The sequence below is a fragment of the Hoplias malabaricus genome, chromosome 5 (genome assembly GCF_029633855.1).
Source record: "Hoplias malabaricus isolate fHopMal1 chromosome 5, fHopMal1.hap1, whole genome shotgun sequence".
Taxonomy (NCBI): Eukaryota; Metazoa; Chordata; class Actinopteri; order Characiformes; family Erythrinidae; genus Hoplias; species Hoplias malabaricus.
The window spans coordinates 47,878,647-47,901,362 of NC_089804.1; the positions used below are offsets into that span (position 1 = coordinate 47,878,647).

Below are 22,716 nucleotides of genomic sequence, written 5' to 3' on the forward strand. Positions count from 1 at the left end.
TTATCTTGACACATTAATGCTGCAATTTCTGATGATATTGTTAAGTGTTAGTCTGGTAATTGTACATAAAAACAAAGAAAAATTTGGCAAAAAAGTCCCACCTATGATATTTGTCTCTAGCCGCCACATATTAACATGTTATCAAGGTAAAAATTGCATTTCACTGTAGGAGTCTTTGTTAGTATTATTTCATAGAGACGCACAATTCGTTCTTCGCCACACCTGTGGGCGGGGCTGCTGCTGATTGGCTGGAGCTGTTCTGGGGCGGGGTTTATCCGAGACACAGAGCGGAGGGAGCAGCCCTCCAGCCGAACCCAGACCCGAACACCGATAACAGTGCGTTACGTATTCAGCGGCGAGGCGCACAGAGAAGGTTCAGTCTGGCTCAGCATTGAGGTATGGGTATTACAGTGTTGTTAGATAATGAAGCTGCTCTTTGGACCAAATATACACACAGAGCGAGGCCGGAGAATGTGAGAGCCGTGGTTTGAATGAGCTACTCTCTTGTCGAGGATGGATTACCCTCGCCGCTTTCCCAGCCATAACCCAAATCTCTACACAGAGCCCCCGGTACCGCTGTCGATACCGGTACCGTTACCGCTTACCGCGGTGGCTCCTGACGGTTCCGGGGTGAGCAGCGCACTGAGGAACGACTTGGGCTCCAACATTAATGTCCTGAAGACCCTTAACCTCCGCTTCCGTTGTTTCCTCGCCAAAGTGCACGAGCTAGAGCGGAGAAACAAGCTGCTCGAGGCGCAGCTGCAGCGCGCGCTGGACGAGCCCCGGAACCGGCTCCGGTTCCCCCGTGAACAGGCCGTACAGACCGAGCACGAGATGGTGCCGGAGGCGAGGATCCCCGGCAAAATCTGGAGCTTCACACATACCCGGAGGCACGGAGGGCGGCTGCAGGTCCAGCAGGGCCCTGGGGTCTCCTGGACTCATCCCGACGGAGTTGGGGTCCAAATAGACACCATCACTCCCGAGCTCAGGGCCCTGTACAACGTCCTGGCCAAGATCAAGAGAGAGAGGGACGAGTACAGGAGAAGGTAAGAGTCATTGTTTACCTACTTTTCCACCCATCAGCTAATTATCCCCGGGCAGCACAGTCGTGGCAAAGCAAGCCACTTCATATTGCTGCTCATCATTAGACAGCTCAGAACACTTTGAGATGAACCCTAACCTCACACTAATCAGTGTCAGCTAACTGAAGGCCAGCAGTAATGATAAATGGTAAATGATGCGAGACAGGGAGGTCAACTGGGCTCTTTTTGGACTTACAATGTTAGGTGGTTAGTCTGTTGCCGTAGGTACATGAGCATACCACGACCACTGTGTATGTCCTTTACTGCGTGTTTAACTTCCATAAACAGCCCTGTCACTTATTGTTGCACTCCAAGGAAAAACATATATCCCAATTTGATTAAATTACACCAGTTATGTTGTATCCAGTTTTCATTCACATTCACGGTTATGTGGTGAATAATCAGCTAAAACCTTGTGATCGTGACAGGCCTAATATCTCTTGTGATATATTCCAGATGTGCTCTGATCATTGAATGGCATTTTCCAGGACATTTTTCAATACACATTGACACATACTTGGCTTTTCCATTTCTGGCTTTGGTTGCTGATCGATATAATGAACACATTACATATCTTGGATATGGAAATTGAAGAATGACAAGTTCTTCTGTTGGCTGGGCCTTTTCCTCTACTTTATTTCACAGTATAGCTATATGTAAATTGTTACTCAGCTCTGAACAATAATCATGATAAAATTTGCCTAAGTTTTATCTCTCCCTTGTGAATAAACAGAGGACATAGGGGTTCATTCATTGACAAACACATCCTGTGGAGAGTGAGCTGTAGCTTTAAGGCATTTCCTGCCTTCATCACTGGACTGGCTAGAGACATTGCTTGGCTTAGCCTTGGACAAAGAGCCCACATCTGTAATACGCTTTAAAACATGTTTTACATATTCATTAGACTATAAACAAGAAAAGGAAGTCATGAGTTTTACTGTTTCTGTACGGGATGTAAATAATAACACTGCTGTTATAATGTTACGGACTTGTTTTAACTAAACTGAATAAATATTAATCATCAGTAAGTTTACGATGATTAAATCTCATCATGATGCGCTGTGTGTGTGTGTGTGTTTTTGTAGGTTTTTTTTTTAAATGGGGTTTTCCTGACTAATGACGCTATCAATTATGTGTCATTCTGACTGGTGTGTAACACAGTGGTAGTGGTCTGGGTATGTGAACCAAGCTATTAACTCCACAATGATCCATTTCCAGGAATACAAATTTACCAGCTTGTATTTTAGGCCTTCATCTTCTCATTCAGTATTTGCAACAGTGGCGAGACACTGACTGAACATGCTGTTTTTTTTGTTTGGTTGTTTGTTTTTTAATTGTGTAATTTTAAAGCCTTTTTGAAATCTACTTGCTTAGGTTCAGTTTCATTTTAAACGGATTCTTTCACCAGAATGCTTATTAGTCATGCTGCCTTTCCAAAATGTATGCAATCTGTCATAAGGTTTTTTTTTGTAAATTCTGAACACTGAAAGTGTACAAACGCCACACATTTAAAGAGTGTGCAAACAGACCAGAGCGCTAGTGGTGACGAAATACTCTGAGTTTTACAAAAAGTGTATTGGATTGATATAATCAACAGCCCCTTCAAGGAATCTACAGCTCTGTTATCATTCTGAACACATTCTAGTCACATGACAAATTTCTTGGGGACTGGCATTTAAAAAAAAAAAAAAAAAAAAAAAAAAAAGCAAAAAAAAGAATAAATAAACATATATACAATTACAGCAGTTAAAATGTTTTTAAAAAGTGCTGGTTTCTGTGATTCCAGTCGCAGTAAACTATTTTATCCTCTAATTTACAGGGGGTTGACTAGCAGATAGCAAATTAATGCCATTTGTGTCTATTCTCAAAGTCAAAAAAATAATAACTTCCATTGTGCTCTGTAGCACAAACCTTTCGGCCTGGGCTTTAATCTGTGTTCAAGTAAAAGATGTTCTGACATCAGCTGTTGGGTCAGCAGAAGCTGACATGGTCACAGCACATAATGTTGTCATCATTCCCAAGTTGCTAACTTTCATTTTAACACCAACATTAAGCTTAGTAGCCACAGAGCACTTAGAGCTACTGGCATGATTTCTACATAGTGCAGCTGAGTGAATCAATCATGAAGTGACATAGATCAGTTGGATAGAATAGGACTTGTGCAGTGGAGGCTACATTCCACTGTTGGTTTTAGGCAGGCCACCAGCAGCAGGGTAGAGTTAAAGTTGTGGTGTATGTTTTGCCTCAGTAACATGTGTAATTGTGCACAAAACCTATTAATAAAACTGGTCTCTTCTTAATTAGTCAGTAAATGTGCATTTAGTGAATTTGATATCTGTCATGAGCATTATTTTGAAAGGGTGAGATGTGAACTAAATGTCCAATATTTTGGAGAAACCCCTTATTATTTGTAAATCAACACCGGGATAAGGTGCAAAATCGTATACATTTTCTTAAATTTAGAAAATCTGTAGTGCTATCTAAATGACTGTATTTTTTCTTTTCTAGATGTTCACCCTGGTAAAATTAAGGCAAAATATGAAAAATTAAATTTAGCTTTAGGGGGGCACGGGACCTGGAGATTGTGGGTTCGATTCCCACTCCGGGTGACTGTCTGTGAGGAGTTGGTGTGTTCTCCCCGTGTCCGTGTGGGTTTCCTCCGGGTGCTCCAGTTTCCTCCCACAGTCCAAAAACACACGTTGGTAGGTGGATTGGCGACTCAAAAGTGTCCGTAGGTGTGAGTGTGTGAATGTGTGTGTTGCCCTGTGAAGGACTGGTGCACCCTCCAGGGTGTATCCCTGCCTTGCGCCTAATTATTCCAGGTAGGCTCTGGACCCACCGTGACCCTGAACTGGATAAGGGTTACAGATAATGGATGAATGGATGGATGGATGGAAATTTAGCTTTAAATACTTATATTTTGGTAAACATATGCTTGCAACAAACTCGATAACATCATGGTCATACTGCTACAGCTTTACACAAAGCAGACAGAATCAGAATGCCACATGATGTTGGCCTATTTAAAGCAGTAAAGCTGTTTTATTTTATTGTTTTCTCTATCTTTCTCTCTCTCTCTCTCTCTCTCTCTCTCTCTCTCTCTCTCTCTCTCTCTCTCTCTCTCTCTCTCTCTCTCTCCTTGTGCCCCCTACTCACTGCTTTAGCTCCATGGAATGCTTTGTCAGGCTGATTAGCCATGTGTAGGCATTCCAATGAATTCCAAAGGGTTTTCTGTGTTAAGGTTTCAATCAAGAATGTGGACATTGTAGCCCTTAACATTTTCAGGGTTGTGAATTGTATACTTAGTTTCAAATAAGGTTGGGTTTTTTCATCAAAAAAATCATCTAAATGTGGAATTCAAAGGAAGTTAGATCTTGTTTAATGGGTCTAATATACTTCAGTGTACAAGATATTTTCAGATATTGAAAACACTACTGTTTAAAGCATATCATCATTGTAAAAGAACCTTGTCTGGAACAAAACAAAAATGTAACAAGAGAAAGGAAATATTTGTTGTAAAAATTGTTGGACCATTTCCTTCATTTTCTTTCTTTTAATGTACTCAGAAGGTAATGAGAATTTGGTGTTTCAGATGGTGTTAAAAAGGGCTGTAGAGTGTTTTGTAATAATAATGTTGTGAAATTAATATGGGAATAGGGAGTCCACTCCTATACATGTTTAGTGTCCTGCTGGGAAAAGGTGTTCTTCATTCCTTTGTGTTGACATTGTGATTTAGCACAAGCTGCATTTCTGAGTCACAGCTGAGCTATAAAGCTCTCTGATCACAAAAGGCTGAGTATCCCTTAGAACAGGGCGCACACTTTTGGAGGGTGGTCTTTTAACCTGATATACGCTTTTAATACGATATATATATATATAAACCCCTGTATGAGTCAGCTTTGTAGACTGTGCCTGGAACTGTCCAGCACATGTCAACATTATTAGAGATGGTTGTGTGAGAATGTGTGTTGTGGAGGTGCACTGATGAATGGATAGAGGGTGGGCTGGGAACAGTGTGAAGTCATCTCGCTGGGGAATGGGTCTACAGTGCTGCCTCACTGGGTAAGAACTAAGGCCTTGACCCCTCTGAGCTCACAGGGGCCCTTAGCTTTTAGACTGGTAAGCTCTATGTTTATAGCGTGGGTGCAAAAAGCAATGCATCTGAGCTATATAAAGATCCTAACTGCTCACAGTCTGTGGTTTGCCAGAAAATTCCAGGTTTATTCAAGTGTTGCAATGAAATGAGATGTTTTAAGCTTGTGAAAGTGACCATTGTGGTGAAAATCCAGCCTGCAATGTAGTCGATTTATTCAGACGTGATTTTACTCTGCAGAAATACACGTTAAAATACCTGAACGAGTAAATTAATGGCGCAGACGGGACACTGGGGTCTATAATAATTTTCCCTTTTTTTTTAAAAAAAAGATAGGCAAATGTTTTTGACAGTGAAAATGTACATTCATTCATTATCTTTAAGCACTTATCCAGTTCAGGGTCGCGGTGGGTCCAGAGCCTACCTGGATTCATTGTGCGCAAGGCAGGAATACACCCTGTAGGGGGCGCCTGTCCTTCACAGGGCAAGACACACACATTCACTCACACACTCACACCTACTGACACTTTTTGAGTCACCAATCCACCTACCGGAGGAATCCCATGCGGACACAGGGAGAACACACCACACTCCTCACAGACAGTCACCCAGAGCGGGAATCGAACCCACAACCTCCAGGTCCCTGGACCATTTCACACGGAATCTTGATGCTGCTCCTGTTTATTATTATCAGCTGTCTAACAGAATAGGCTGTTACCCAAACAATAATCTTGTCCACATTAGGATTTGATGGACTACTTTTTTCTTCCTCTTGATCTCCCTCCTACATTGCCTAAGTACATATATATATTTATGCGAGATACGACATGTGCAGCACCTGAAACTTCGGATACTGGAAGCCTGTGCCAGCATTTCTCCTGCGGTGTTGCTATCAGTGTGTGAAGAGTGGGAGAAGAGGGATGCATTGACAACCCAACACAACGGGCAGCACTTTGAACACATTTTATAAGTGGTCAGAAACTTGTAAATAACTCACGAAAGAATAAAGTTACATTAAATTCAAGCACACCATTGTTTTTCTTGTGAAATTCCCAATAGGTTTGATGTGTCACATGAACCTCTTCCCATTTGAAAAAACAAAAGTTGGATCCAAAATGCCCGACTTCAAAATGGCCGCCATGGTCACTACCTATCTTGAAAAGTTTTCCCCCTTCCATATACTAATGTGCCACAAATAGGAAGTTAATATCACCAACCATTCCCATTATATCCATATAAATGTCCATATATATATATATATATATATATATATATATATATAACTGCATTTTTTTCAGTAATAATGTGGAAAGACACGAAGGAAGGAAATAATGAAATGCAAATAATAGAAAATGAAATTGGATGCCATTTTCGGGTGTTACAGCATGTAGATGTTAAGGACAGAATAATGGCTCAGTGTTTAGAGCTTTAGGGAAAAAATTTGCTTAGTCATGTAAGCTATTCGTATTTATAACCTTTCTGAGGCCTGACTAAATATGTAAAGCTTAACTGTACTACAGCCTACCATTAGAACAGCATACTCAACATTTTTCATGCTAATTTTGTCATTGTTCACGTCTCCAAAACACTATTCTGTGCAACTTGGACACATCTTCTGTGATGAGGTTCAGAGGATATATGATAAGCCCTGGAAAATTTTAGGATTATCCTCATACACTGTCATGGTCCTGTTAGAGATGGTATCTGCACTGTTACCCCAGCTAGAAAAATGATCCACAGCACTGATTAAAGTCAGTTCCCTAGTCACTTCTATTCATCCATGGCCTTTGAGTTTCCTTTGCTTTTTCCCCTCTGTGATCTGCCTGCTTTTTTGTGATCATGCACATGATTGAGTGTCCTGAAAAGCCTTTTCATGAGCACATTCACTTGAACTAAGGGTGTCCTTTATGCAGATGGGAGTGTAGTAATTATGCAGTATATGACATAACCACAGGATGACAGCGGTACTTGTGTGTGCAATCAAATTGACAGTGAAAGACTTTCATTACAGAGAATTTGTATGTGCACAGTGATGGATGATATGCATTCAAAACTAGGCCATAAATGTGGCATGCAAATGTTCTCCTTATTGCTAATTTTGTGCAATTAAAAGCTTTGTGAGGCTGCGTGTGAAAATGCATTCCATGAATAGTGGTCTTGTTCGGTAAAGTTTTAACCTCTAGGTTGCTTTTCTGAAAAGTGTAAATTGTAATGTTTATGTGTAATATGTGTATAACCATTACAGAGTGGGTGTGGGTTTGTGCCAAACTGTGGCTCATTCTAGGGTGTAGCATGTCTAAATATTGGTCTAAAATGCAGTTAGTTCAGCCTTCTGTTCTTCCACTCTTGAAGGACTGGAAACAGATGTGCATATCTGAAAACCCTGGGGCTTCTGACAGTAGTTCAATCCATATTTGGACCAGATATCTGCATTTTGCTTTTAACTGACATTATTTATCTTTTTGAAGACTGGCAGGTTATAATTTTGCATGTTATAGTATATTTGCTAGCAAATGGCAGAGACAGTTGAGTTTTACTTGTGTAGAACGTTGTGTTTATGTTTACAAAGTATAATTAAGTTGAAGGTTGACAGTACTGGAAATCTCTTCTTTGTAAACCTGTCAGTTTAAAAAATAGTTTTTTATACTGCATTTTACAAAAATCTACATTTTTGCAGGAATGGGGTTAGTAATATTATTATAACTCCGGGGAAATTTTAAATGCCTACAACAAATCCTTGTATGCCGCTGTCAAAATGGTCTTTGTCAAAAACGGTACATTCATAGGAGAAGGTAAATTTTTCTGAGTTGTACAGAACAGACTTGAACAGTATATATATATATATATATATATATATATATATATATATATATATATATATATATTTATGTAGCTACATATTTCATAGCTTGTAAGGGGAAAAAGTGTTTTTTTTTTTTTAGAAAAACCAACATCATTAGTAATAACTATAATTATTAATAATTAATAAGTTGTTATTCACATACGTCAATTTAAAAACATGAAATGATTCATAAATTCTACATATAATTAGTATTTTTCAGCTATTACCAAGGTTTTTTGTTGGGTCATGCTATATTTACATTAAACAATACCTAAAAATGCGCAGTGTGCCTTAGGTTATGACATTTTTTGACCAGTGGGGATGCAGAAGTTAATGAAAATTGAGTTTTCTGATTGAATTGTATGATTTTAAGCTTGTTTTTGCATGTTTTTTTTTGATAGGGATGAATAATTGCAGTTAAACAGTCTGCCTGTAAGTCCCTGTCACAACACTGTCAAAACCCTCTATGACATACTTGTGAAAGGACCTGACAAATGAATAGAACCTTTCATCTTTATTATCTATTTAATTTAATTTGAATTTAGTGCATGTCATAATAAAATATTATTTAAATAGATAATCATTAAATGTTTATATGCTTAAATACACAATATTTGAATGTGGTCCCTCTTTTATATTGTTAGCTTTGAATCATAATGAATAATTTTACAGATTGCAGTTTAATGGCTCCAGTTCAGTGAAGCTGACACAGACGATCTTAAGATAGAAAGAAAGAGTGCCATAATTTGATAAAGAGAACAAGACCAAAATTACTTCAATAAACTTGTGTTCCGTTAACTTCTGTTACAAAATATTTTTTTCCCCTTTTCATATAAAGTTGTTTTGGAAAGGTGCTTTTCCACTGCATGGAACCTACTCAACACAACACGGCTCAGCTCGATTCTTTTGCTTTACCACTAGCCAAATGTTACCCCTGGACCTGGGTACTTTCAAATGGGAGGTTCAAATGCTCCTTGGCTCAGTGGCCAATCAAAAAATCTAGCGAAAGCTGGATGTGTAACAAACTCTGCTTATCTGTGAGATCTGGGCCATGTTAATTTGTTCATTCATTGTCTGTAACCCTTAATCCAGTTCAGGGTCAAAGTGGGGGAGTCTACCTGGAATCACTGGGCGCAAGGGGGTGACATACTCACACACTCACACCTGTGGACAATTTTGAGTCGCCAATCCACCTACCAACGTTTCTGTTTGGACTGTGGTAGGAAACCGGAGCACCCGGAGGAAACCCACACAGACACAGCAAGAACACACCAAACGCCTCACAGACAGTCACCCAGAGCAGGGTTTGAACCCACAACCCCAGGACCCTGGAGCTGTGTGACCGCGACACTACCAGATGGACCATTGTGCTGCCCCGAGCCATGTTGAGTCTAAAAAAAAAAACATGTTAATACACTGTGGGTAAACAGTACCTATTACAAATTACATTTTCCTAAATTACAAAGACACTGCTCCACCCGCATAAAATATTATCTTTACATATTCTAATATGAATAGAAGGACTGGATATGAAGTGTATTTCTTATTAATATTAACTTAAATATGAAATTTGTAGAGCTGTCCTCAAAATGAGAGAACGTTCACTGTAACAGAGAAAACAGAAATGTTGCTCGCTACAAACTTCAGAATTTAGAAGTAATTGTAGAGAGATTTACAGCACATCTGCACCTGCATGTGTAAATTTTGAAAAAATTTTATATTCTGAGCTCTCGCTTTTCCACTGTTTAATGGGGAGTGTTGGCGAGACTTACATAATGGATTTATGAAAACTGTTAAAGATTTACACACAGCGTGTTATAAATTCTACATCATACATTTAGCCTAAGCTGATTACAAAAACACCAGCAGACATATCCTGGCTTGTTCTGTCCACAACAGTTTGTTAAACCACAAACCAAGCTCCTGGCTGTGGCCCATGATTCAGTTTGTAAAAACGGAGGTTGAGCAGTTAAAATTGGCTAGCTAAACTTGTAAGTTTTTAAACATGTGGTAAAAGTTATCTGGAATTTTTAAAACCTTGTCACTTCTTTTAGTTAGTTTTTTGTTTTTTGTCATATATCATTATTCATTTTTCTTCTTTGGTGAAACATTATATTGGCAGGCATTTCTTTTAACAATAGGACTGGGTGGTGGAGGCTAAAATGAAACACAATATTATTGTTTTTATTTTTCCACTTGCTAGTACATGGTGATGTAGTCAAAAGTGAGATTTTATCTTCTGAACTATATGATATACTGAATTATGCTTAATTTTTAAAGGCATACAAACTTCAATTTCATTTTGACTGGGAGTGGACTTTCATTTTTCCTTCACCTATAATGTTTTGATCTAGATATCTTAGTTATGAAAGTGATATTTAATTAAGTGATTTAATTCATGATATGCATTGTTAATTAACACACCTCCTGACTAAGTGATTTTGAACCATTGATTAACATCACAAAAATATTTTTCAACATAGTTGTCATTTTTCAAGCAGCTATCACTTGAAGCCATCCTGTTCCGACTCAGGATAGATAAGGTTCATGTTGGAAACACAGGATTATCCCAGGCTCAGATTTCAGGTACGATGATTACAAGAGATGTTCATTGGAATCTTTTGTTCTACTTGATCCATGTCAAATCACATAAAGAATTTTCTGTCTTAGTTAAACCTAAGATTAAATCTGGGGCAAAGGTTTTGAATGTAAACAGTACAGTGTTTATTTTAACCTTTGAATAATATATCTTCTAGAGGTGGGCGATATGGCCCAAAAATAATATCACGATATTTCAGGGAATTTTGGTGATAACGATATTTTTGTCGATATGAAAAATCACTGAAAAATAATTGTATTAAATTGTATTAAATAATTGTATTAATAATTGTATTAAGAACACACTATTGCAAAAAAATAAATGTTATATTAATATTAATTATATTAAATTATTAATATATTTAATATTTACATTAAATTTAATTTCATTTTATTTGAGTACAAATCTAACAATTTTAAACATTCTGATTCTGACCAAGATTCTGACATTCTATTAAATATATATATATATATATATATATATATATATATATATATATATATATATATATATATATATATATATATATATAGAATATTGATATTTCCTAACTACCTCCACATGACTGAAGTCACTCCTCTTTTGGAGCAAATTTTTGAAAGCAGACCAAATTTCCACCGTACCTGTCGCTGTGCCTAAACGACGTAATGAGTGTACGCCATATTACGTGTAACTGCCTGATGTCATTACGTAAACAAGTCAGAATATCACAATAATCACAATATTTTTATTATTATTATTATTATTTAAGTTTTTAGTGATATTATTGTGCAAGATAAGCCCTAATCTCTGCTAAAGAAAAAAAATCAGGTATGAATTCTTTTAATTCTCCACACTGGGTTTTACTGGTTAGCATTGGTCTGATGCTTGTTTAGCTTGTCATGGTTGGCATGGTTATGTTGGTTTAATTTGCCAATGGTATCTACTAGTTAAATATTGATAAATACTTTTAAACTAATTTGAAAATTTAGTTGTAAGGGAGAGTAAAGGAATTGTAGTTGCAGCTCTCATACATGCCCTCAGGGTTTAAGAGTTAGAGAGATTGTCTCCCTTGCCCTTGGGAGGTGAATTATGCCTTCATTCTTAATGGTTATTGAAAATAGGACAATGGAGTTTTGGGGAAGTACATTTTCTTTAGAAGAGGATTAACTTTCCTCTTTCATTATGCAGTGACAATAGGGCTTTAGAAAACAGTGAACCCGTTGTGTTTCTCATGAATTTAGTGTGAAAGACACACATCCCATGAATAAGGGTTGCAGAATCACATATAAGTTTTCAAGGGCTAGAGTACAAGAAGTTGATTTGTTTATGTGGAATGTTCATAATATCATTTTTTAAATGTATGTATGTATGTATGTATGTATGTATTTATTTATTTATTTATTTATTTATTTATTTATTTATTGTCTTGCTTCATGATAGATGGTAAAATTGTGTTGAATGCCTGTGCTAGACTGTATGAAGTGTATCAGGGGTTGAACGGGGTATAAATGTGTCAGTTCTTCATCCCCTTGAGTCATTTTTGTCTAGTCAGTCAAAATGGATCCTTCATTGTTGTTTGAGTCTTGGTTTATCCGGTTGCTATCTGACCCACTGCTGTTTGACCTGTCCAGTCAACAAAATCTTAAACACATGCCCCTGGTAGTGCTGCTTGTATGATTCCATCTGACTCAATGACCTCATGACCTATTGCATTCATCAGTTTTTGTATGTGTTAAATCAATATCTAAAAATGCCTGTGTTGAACTACTGTTGGATCTCTGGATTTACAAGCAGATGATATAGGAGCTGAGATGGCTATTCTTGCTTATGTTTGGCTGAATGAGTTAGCCAGCCCATAATCCTCTTCATATGTGAGGGAGTATTGCATGGCTGCATAGCTGAAAGTTTCTTCAACTTTCTGGGGCCATTCAAGTTCACAGGAAGATGAGATTTGCTAATCTTTCTGAGGACAGGCAAAACAGTGAAAGATTTCAGGAGCTTAAGTATTTCAAGTTCACTGACCACAAAAGAATTTTCTCATATAATGATTTACCAAACTGGGTGAATCATATGGTGGGCAAAATTAAATGTATTTTTTCCCCTATGATTTTGTTACTGGAGATTTATATTAATGCTCTTTTATGAGCTTTTTTCACAGACCGGATGACCCTGCCTGCTTTTGTTTGGCTGAGTCTGCACACTTGCTTATTCAAAGCATAGACTCCTGTCCACTTTCTCAAGCACTGACTATACTCAAATGCATCCAGGCTGCTTAAGACAAGTGGTAACAGTTTGTAATCTCTGGACTATGAGAGGAATGAAAGGCATCCTATGATTGCAGGGCTCACAGGAGATATCTGAGGAGGGGGTTTTCATGTTAGGCTGACCACAGGGCACAACAAAAGAGAGAATTTGTGTGGAAAATAGGCCAAAGGCGTGCAAACCTGCTGTGACATACATCTTTATACATTAGTATGTGGACCCACTAATGCTGACCTGGTTGAATGCCATCAAATGTCCACAGAAATATTCCAACATCTAGGCCGCTACAGTACTAAAACAAGACAAACTGTTTATTAATACCCTTAAGAAGAAAAACGCTCCATTGCAAGTGTGTTTGTTTGTGTGTGTGTTTGTGTGTACATTGTGAACAAGTACATAAGCAACCTAGCGTGAATCGCCAAGCAACAAAACCATGGAGCAGAACCATAGCATCTTTTGCATGACCCCCAGCAGGACAACACTAAACAAAGAAGGACTGCTCAATGAACCTCTTTAGTGGAGCTGCATCAGATGTCTCACTTTTAAGGCTTCGCTTGCATACCCTATTGCTCACTTCCATCACCATAGCAATCGTAAAGAAGCACTTTAAAGGAGCATTAGGACAAGGGTTTTAGGCCAATTTGTGCTCTAGTATTTGCAAGATTAACTAGTCCTTTTGCTTTAAACTTTAGATCAGCCTTTAAGAATTGAAGGGCAGTCCATATATTACTTTATTTGCATATTTTTAATATGTTGTGTCATTATATTAATCTTGACCTCTTATTTATTATTAAAAAAAAGGTGTTTGCTTTCGTATTTGTGTTGTAACACATACATGTCCAACCACTTAAAAACTTTGAAACATTTAAATTCAAAGGACAATGCATTGACCAAATTTTTGTGTACACTGTATTCCAGATGGGAAGAGGAGTTGTCAAACCGCCAGCAAATGGAGTCCATGGTTGTGACTTTACAAGAAGTAAGAGCTCAGCACTGACACACCTCTCTTATGCCTTTTTTAAATTATTATTGATTTTTTATGTTATGGCTGTAAATTTCTGCACTAAAAGACATTCATTAATTGCACTTGATTCAATCTGAATAAAATAAAGTAAACTATATTCTTACTAAATGTAAATAAATTGAATGACAAGATTCTCTTGATGTACTATATTTTTATGTTATATCTGGATCTAGAAATCATGTCTGCATATTCCTGAGGTATTATTTAGTCTAGACAATTAGCATAATGTGTATTATTGATTGCCATGTAGTGCCTTCTTGATTAGTGTTTTTGTCTTGTTCATAAACAAGCTTGCTGTCTTGGCCCTGTTTTCCCTACAGAGTGCTCAGGCATCTGAAACCATACAAGGAGAGTTGACTGAGAAAGTGGAACGTCTTAAAACAGAACTGGTCGTCTTTAAGAGTCTCATGACGGACGTGAGTGCTCCTCGGTTGTTGTTGCATTACAGCATATTGTGCAACCGAGCACCATGTAGCTGTGTTAAATAAAATTTCCATGTTTTTTGTAAAGAATTATTTGAAGGTTATTTAATTGGTATATATTAATTAACCAATTAGCACAGAGTAAGCAAATTAATCAGAAAAGTAAATTCCTTTGGCAGCTTCCTTTGGCTAGACCACCCCAGATCTAGATAAATAATTAGTAGAGCTGTCAGGTCTTTGGCCCCATACAGATGCTCATTGTTCTCCAGACTTGGCCATAAACCACTGCTGTGGGCTGCTCCATGTTTTATGGCCTGGAATGCATATGTTGAGTTTTGCCATGAATAACAAAAGAAACACAGGGACTCCTGTTGAAAACAGGCTGTTACTACACATCCCTACTTTTTCTGAGCTTAACACCTCTGGACCTGACCTGCTCTTGGTTCCAGGGTTATATTCTCTGTTCACTGCTTTCAGTATCAGCATGTACTCTTTGAGCACTGATAGAGTGAAAACACTATTTTTAGTTTTTTTAGTTGGTATATATATTTTTATTATATTTTTTATTTTATCTGCCAAGGGCGGCATGGTGGTGCAGCAGGTAGTGTCACAGTCGCACAGATCAAGGGACCTGGAGGTTGTGGGTTCAAGTCCTGCACCGGGTGACTGTGAGGAGTTTGGTGTGTTCTCCACGTGTCCGTGTAGGTTTCCTCCAGGTGTTCCGGTTTTCTCCCACGGTCCAAAAACACGTTGGTATGTGTATTGGCAACTCAAGAAAGTGTCCATAGGTGTGAGTGTGTGTTTGTGTGTGTGTGTGTGTGTGTGTTGCCCTGTGAAGGACTGGCGCCCCCTCCAGGGTGTGTTCCTGCCTTCCGCCAATGATTCCAGGTAGGCTCTGGACCCACCATGGCCCTGAACTGGATAAGGGTTACAGATAATGAATGATTTAATTAATTTAATCTGCCACCTTGTGCAATAGATAGTATCAAGTGTATTCACTGATTCAACCATGCTTTTTTTTAACAGACGAATTGAGTTGTTATCTATTTTGAGCTCCCAGAGTAATTTAAAGTTATGGGTTGGAAATTTGGAAATATTATGATACTTAACAACGTTTCCATGCTACACTTCATGATCTAATCTGATCTAATATGATACAATCATGATTAGTTTTCCCATGTTTGAGAAGACAGGAATTTCTGTTGTTTTGGTTTAAAACTGAATGAGAGTTAAGTTAATGGTGCTGTAAATGCCATTTATGATTTCGCATGCTCTCAGTGAATTAAAGGTACTGTGAAATCATACCTCTTATTTAAAGATTTCTGGTTTACTCATTGGTTCTTCACCATATCCTCACATATGCCCTAATCTGTTTTGAATTAGTTACAGTATGTATCATATGTAGTTTCTGCCATTGCACAATGATCATGCATTCCTTGCACCTTTCTCTTTAAAGAAATGGAGAAGTAAATCACACACATTGTAGAAAGCAGCAGTGTGTAAAATATGTGTTCTTGCCTATTGTTGCAGTCTCTGCCCAGACAAACATTCTTCCATTTCATTATACTGCAGTTTCAGTCTGCTCCACAGCTGGACTGTACTTTTAGGAGCTGTGTGTTGAACAACTTCTACAGAAAAGCTTTGAAGGGGCAACAAGTTGTCCTGCAAAGTTCCCTTTTAGAAATGTGTTCTCCTGCACTGATTTACACCAATTTTAAGGTGAAAAAATATGCATCTGTCTGAATGTGGTGATTCTACTACTAATCTAAACCAAGAAAAGAAAAAAATAGCAGTTTTTGTAAATGAATGCATAATACATGAAGTTTGGTATGTTGTGTATATAAATAAGACTGTGTAACTAAGTCCTCTGTTTATGTTCTTTTTAGTGTGATTTATTCTAAATTAAAAGAAATAAAATTGTTAAGATTTTTGATACATTTCATTTTACTCAATAATCATTAAACTGATTCAGACCATTGTGAGGTCAGCCCTGGTAGGTTGTATCTGTTTGTTTTGTGATGTGTAATTCTGTGAGTTGTCTCGCTTGTCATATCTTGCAGCAAATGTCAGATCTGGATTCTAAAATCCAAGAAAAAGCCATGAAGGTAGACATGGACATTTGTAGACGCATCGACATCACAGCCAAGTTGTGTGATGTGGCCCAGCAGAGGAACTCTGAAGACATGAGCAAAATATTTCACGTTAGTCCCTCCAGAGCACCTCCAGACCAGAAAGCGGTACGGATGTATTTTCAGCGTCACTTATTAAATGAGCAATAAGTGACAAATTATGTATTTAATATTATTTATGTATGTGGTAATTATTTACATTTTTTTCTATAAAGTGCTTATCCTATGAAATGAAAACCAGTTTCTTTGATGTGCTCCATAGCATTAGTTCCCCACAAACAGGTGACCATGTTTAAAATATGTTTAAAAAATTAATGTCTGTGCATTGAAGTCAATAGGCAGCAGTATATTAGCTGTTTCAAAATGGAAAGTAGTCATTAGAAAAAATTACTTACCTGTAAAGTATTTAGCTTTAAAAATACTGGACCAAGGCATTAAACCTTATGAATTGAAATTTACCAGGTACACAAGTGTGTTTTGTTATTTGTCTATGGTAACTCCTGGTATGGTAACTAACTAGACTGGAATTGCTGCTGTACACTGAGGCAATGGACAGTCTGACAATGTCATATATTGCTTTCAGTGTTATATTTTTAATTATTCTCAGAATAATAAACAACATACACAAGGGGCTAATAAACAGTAATGCTCTCAATTTATACTAACACAGTCTGGCTGACAATTTTTCAAGAGTTATTTGATGCTGTGACACTAAAATTACACACTGCCCTTGGCCTTCTTCAGCTGATATAAAATGGTAATTGAGTTTGTGTGTGTGTGTAAGGTCTCTGTGGCTTGTAAGAAGAAAGAGCGTAAGGGTTTGTGTGAGGAGGACAGTGTGGAGGTGGAGGCGGAGGCGGATAATGGCGAGTGTGAGGAGGAAGTTGCTGGATCTCTGAACATTACAGATGAGATGAAGCGAATGCTCAACCAACTGTGAGTGACTGTCAACAACTTAATACACTGTTCTGACCTTAGTCTGTATACAGTCTATGGCACTGACACTAGCTAACTGACATGGGGGGATTGGTAAACACATTAGGCTGGTTTTCAGTGTGCATACAGACTGGGAGCTAGCAAATGATGAGGATACATATGAATTTTATAAAAAGTGTTTTTTTTATTACAGTCATGAGCATCACTTTTGTGTGTTGTGATGAAGGCATGTAGTGGACAGTAGCTAACAGTGGCTATAGGCTTTTATGACTTTTATGTCTGAAATACTATTCCTGCATTATTTCCATTTCAAGAGTTTCTAATCTGTTTGGCTGTTAAAAAAAAGCCATTTAAATCATTGTTCCAATGTACTTTGAAGTTTTGTGATGATATGCTACCACCTAGTGTTCACATGGTCAAATAACACCCACTCTGCTTATATTATTGGAATAATTGCTTTTTGAAAAATATTTTTTGTTATAAAGAAATTGCCCTCCTATGGAACCTTTAAAAGTACAGAGGTAGATTTTATTATTTAAAAACTTAAAATCTTACCTCAATTTATTGAATACGTTCCTCAATCTAATCTGTTCTCTCATGTTAAACATTCAAGTCATTTGTATATAAGTTTAAATTAAAAATCTTTCTCACAGTAGAATAATGCTTTCCCTCAGTTGTCCCTTTATACATGTGCAGTAATCCAGAAATGTTCCAGAGTTTATCCAGAAGAGCTGTATGTGTAAAAGCAATCACCTCCAACATTCGCAGACATTACCCAGACTTTATCTTGGTAGCGCCCTAGTACAGGCTCCTGGTGAAGTCTGAGTCAGTGCAGGAAATGTTCCAGAGTTTCTGGGTTTTATGTTTCAGTTTAGTTTCACTTTGATTATCTCAGGGGCTCTGTACTGCACTGGACTTTTAGTTTCATTCTTGTTTGTTCTCATGGTGGTGTGCCTCTTTGGCCTTTTGATGATGGAATAGCTCTGAATGTTGTTCTTTATCCAGGAGAGAGACCTTTGACTTTGACGATGACTGTGACAGTTTGGCCTGGGAGGAGACTGAGGAGACTCTGCTGCTGTGGGAGGACTTTGCAGACAGCTCTGTTATTACCTCCTCTGCAGCTGGCACTGCTTGTACGAGTGTCTCCTGTGCTGCAGCCTGTTCTGCTGAGTGTCCTGTAGAGACACATGAACAGGTAACCTCAAGCAGTTTTATCCTGCGTGTCAGCTTCTCGAAATATGTCCTTTCTACAACAGTTAGAAGTTAAATTAATTTGATGGTGTTGTCTTATTAGTAAAGAAGTGGGCTTGTGCTGGAATAGCTTTTTGATGCTTGTGATAAACCTAGAATCATTGTTTCGCTTTACTATTTAAATAGAATTACATAATCATTATTATTATTACTTATTTGTTAGATTTAATAATGGTTTGATTTATAATCTTTCATAGATCCATATATTTTTTGTAGTTCCGAGCACAACAATCATCTTTCACCAAATTAAAACCTTAATAAAATATCTCGTCTTTCACTTGTAAGCACAATTCACAACATTCATTCCTCACAATTGAAATTCTTTGCTTATTTCAATGAGCTGCGATTGAGAAAGTATTGATTAATCTCCAAAAAGATAACTTTTTGGGAGAACACAAATACTCACAATTTTCAAAAGCACATTATTGCAACATAATTTGGAGCATTGGTATTGGTCCATTCCTCATTAAACTTTCACCTAGTGTAAAGCACAGCTGCTGTGCTCAAGTTATGCAAGAAATGAAATGCAGTTCCCTTTCAGACATTTGTCTGTTTCTTTCAGGATGGAAGTCTTCGCAGTCTAATTAATGAGACAGAATCACTCTTTAAAACAAGAGAGCAGGAGTACCAAGCCACTATTGGACAGATAGAGGTAATAGGCAGTTTAGAGCCTCATTTGATCTGTATTTTATAGTATTTTTCTTTATGTATAAAGTCCTTCCTAAAATTTTCTCACTAGCTGGAGCTGACCACAGCAAAGAATGACATGACCAGACACCTGCATGAGTACATGGAGATGTGCAGTATGAAGAGAGGACTGGATGTTCAGATGGAGACATGCCGCAGGCTCATTAGGAGCTCTGGTGCCACAGGCAGGTGCGTGTTACCTGAATATTTTGAGGCATGTTTGAGCACTGTGTGTCATTGTGGGGTCTCATTGATATTCTTATCTACAAAAGGGGGGCACTGCAGACAAAACTGGTAATCTTCCCCATAAAACATCACCATAGAGCTTCCTCAGTGTTCCATTAAAGTACTTTTAAAGGGTCAACATTTTCTTTGCTTTTAAAACAAAATTTTAATTGCTTTTTTGAAATGTGTTTATAAAAATATTAATATTTTAAATGTATACCCGGGCATGTTAAGATTCTGTGGCTCATACATGTAAAGACCCATCTGTATCTGTCATGTTTTACCATGAGATTCAATATAATTTATATAGATCAGTCATTACAGCGCTGTAACGAAAGTCGAAAGTTATTTTTTATTTATATTTTTGTAGATTACTCACTCTGTTGTGAGTAAGCTTCAGGGCTCAGAATAAAACGCAAAAAAACACATTGATTATGGGTACGTATACAACCCTATACAAAATAAATTTCTAATTATCTAATTACCTTAAAACTTAAACTCTAAAATCTAAACTTTATAATCAATCCCCAGCTCTGGTCCAGCTTTTATCCTTTCCAGAAAACAATTAAAACTATATTTGGAACTTCCAAGTGCTGATGCGGCCAAAATGTTGCTTTCTTTTGCAGACACTCTCCATCCTTCAGCTCTGTGGCCAGCAGTGACTCAGGAAACACAGACGACATGCAGGATGAGCTGGAGAAAGATGGAGAGCGAGAAGGAGACGGGGATGGTGAAAGAAATGGAGAACAGAGTGGAGAGAGGAATGGAGACAGAGATGATGAAAGCAATGGAGAAAAGGATGGACTTAGAGGTGCAGAGAGGGAAGAAGACAGATATAGTGACATACCTGAAGATGCAGGTGAAGAAGCACAGTCAGTCACAGGTGTAGAGATAACTACAAAGAGTGACAGAGATAGGGATGGAATGTCAGAAATGTATGGAGAGGTCAGTTGATGACCAGCCCAATCACATCTCTCTTATTTTAAATGTGTGGGTCAGATGGTTGTGTAAATCTCTCTGGCCTTCTGTCTTCTTCCATGATGTGTAATAACACTAAGGAGCTAAAGCACCGGTGCTGTATTTGCTGTCCCAGTCAGGGATCAACTGAACCAGCTTAAGCAGTCTTAAAGGATCATACAGCCGTTCATCAGCACTGCCACAGCATGGCTCCCTCACCGGCCCCTACACAGCTGGCTCCCAACACTATAATATACACCATGTCCTCAGATGACACTCACTATGCTTTAGGATGGATTAATATTGCTTGGAATGTATCTGAAGGTGATTAAAATGATTAGCAGGTCTTTAATAATAATAATGAATTGATATATATTTTTGGTAATTTTGTGATGTCAGCCAGGAGCAAAGAGACAGTGTTCTATTTTGTTGATGTCATACCATGATGTCATTTTTATTTAAAACCCCCAAATGCCCATTTTATGATGAATAGACCAACAGAAATGGTCCAAATTATATTTAGACCATTTAAATTACATTAAGAGTATTATTTTACTATTAGTGTTTTGGTTATAACACTGCTTTTCTTGGTCTCTCTTGGTTAGTTGGTCAATATTTAACATTTTCCATTGCACTTCTTTATATGGTACATTTTACAATCAACAATCGATTGTTGGCTAATTAAAAAACCCAGGAAGTCCAGGAAATCAACACCACAACAAAGTGCAGCCATGCAGTGTGCTTCTCAACACTATAAGCCCAGTAGTTTCAGGGCTTAGGAATGCTTGAGTTATTTTCCCAAAATCTGGTGTATACAACATTGCACAACAAAGAAAAAGGTGATACTGTGCATTTAAGGACTATGCAATAAGCTTTAAATACAGTCATATGGAGATATGACTGTATCTCTTAAATACCGTATACTTGGTAGTAGTGAGAAAGTCCATATTTGCTGTTCTCATTTGACCTATATTTCAGGAGCTTATTGAGCTTCCATTGTCCAGATAAATGTCAAAACAGTAGTAAACCAAACCCATGTGCCTACTCTTCTTAAAACGCTATCTCTGCTGCCTTATTAGATTTCTTTTTTTATACGAACTATTATTAACCAAATCTGATCCTAGTTTAAACAAAAAAATTGACGCAAAACTGTGTTTTAAATGTAGTGGAACTGAGGCTCCTTTTTAAACACCAATAAAGCCATATTTGTTTTGTTCCTCAGGTTATTGTTATTTTGGTTAAATAAGTCAGAAAGATTTTTTAAACATGTAATTCTGTTTTTACGTTATACACCAGGACCAGATATAAGAGGAAAAAAAGTGATTATTGGTGAATTTATTTTGTTTCTTTGTTTTTCTTGTATGTAAATTGTATCACTTTTTCCCCCTCTTTACTGTAGGCTACTTAATGACTTTCAATCACTGTTGCCTTTTTTGATTTATGGAATCATTCCATATTTTATATATTTTGCTTAACAATCATTTAATAAATCATAACAAACTTTTTTGCATCTGTGTTCTTTGTCTATGTTCTTTTGCTATTATTCATTCATTCGTTATAAGAAACCGGAGCACCCGGAGGATACCCATGCAGACACAAGGAGAACACACCAACTCCTCACAGACAGTCACCCGGAGCGGGAATCGAACCCACAACCTCCAGGTCCCTGGAGCTGTGTGATTGCAACACTACCTGCTGTGCCACCGTGCCACTCTTTTGCTATTAATTATTGATTATTAACATTATCAAATAGATTAATGTGTTCTGCTATATTATAATATCTATCTTCCATTAGGTGCTGTTTTTCAGATTATAAAAACTGAAATGTAATAAAATATCTCAAAATGTTCCATATTTATTGAGCATTTATTCCATCTTGTACTAGAAATAGTCATTGTTGGCTTCAGTGAAATTTGCAGGGTAATATTTCCATGCTTTCAAGGTAAGTTGGTTGCATTTTTATTTGCTTTTAATGGGTGTTTATCATTCATTCATTCATTCATTGTCTGTAACTGCATTTACAGTCCAGGGGTTCCAAACACTGGGCCCAAGGCGGGGCCATGGAGGGGGTGCCAGTCCTTCACAGAGCCACAAATTCACTCACATACCGATGTGTGTTTTTGGGCCGTGGGCGGTAACCCACGGGGAGAACACACAAAATTCAATATTTAAGGAGCCAAAGTTGGTTTTGTTCAATAGATTGTACAACAGTATGTTTCCCCCTC

General features: G+C 37.6%; 1 protein-coding gene across 1 annotated transcript; it reads left to right on the plus strand.

Moving 5' to 3' along the window:
- Positions 1-333: 333 nt before the first annotated feature.
- iffo2a (intermediate filament family orphan 2a) lies at positions 334-21,982 on the plus strand. The gene is made up of 9 exons (XM_066671165.1): positions 334-1,046; positions 13,779-13,839; positions 14,205-14,300; positions 16,367-16,543; positions 17,220-17,371; positions 18,377-18,566; positions 19,185-19,274; positions 19,362-19,498; positions 20,161-21,982. Exons 1-9 carry the CDS (start codon positions 514-516, stop codon positions 20,486-20,488), a joined length of 1,764 nt encoding a protein of 587 aa, XP_066527262.1. The 5' UTR covers positions 334-513; the 3' UTR covers positions 20,489-21,982.
- Positions 21,983-22,716: the final 734 nt, after the last annotated feature.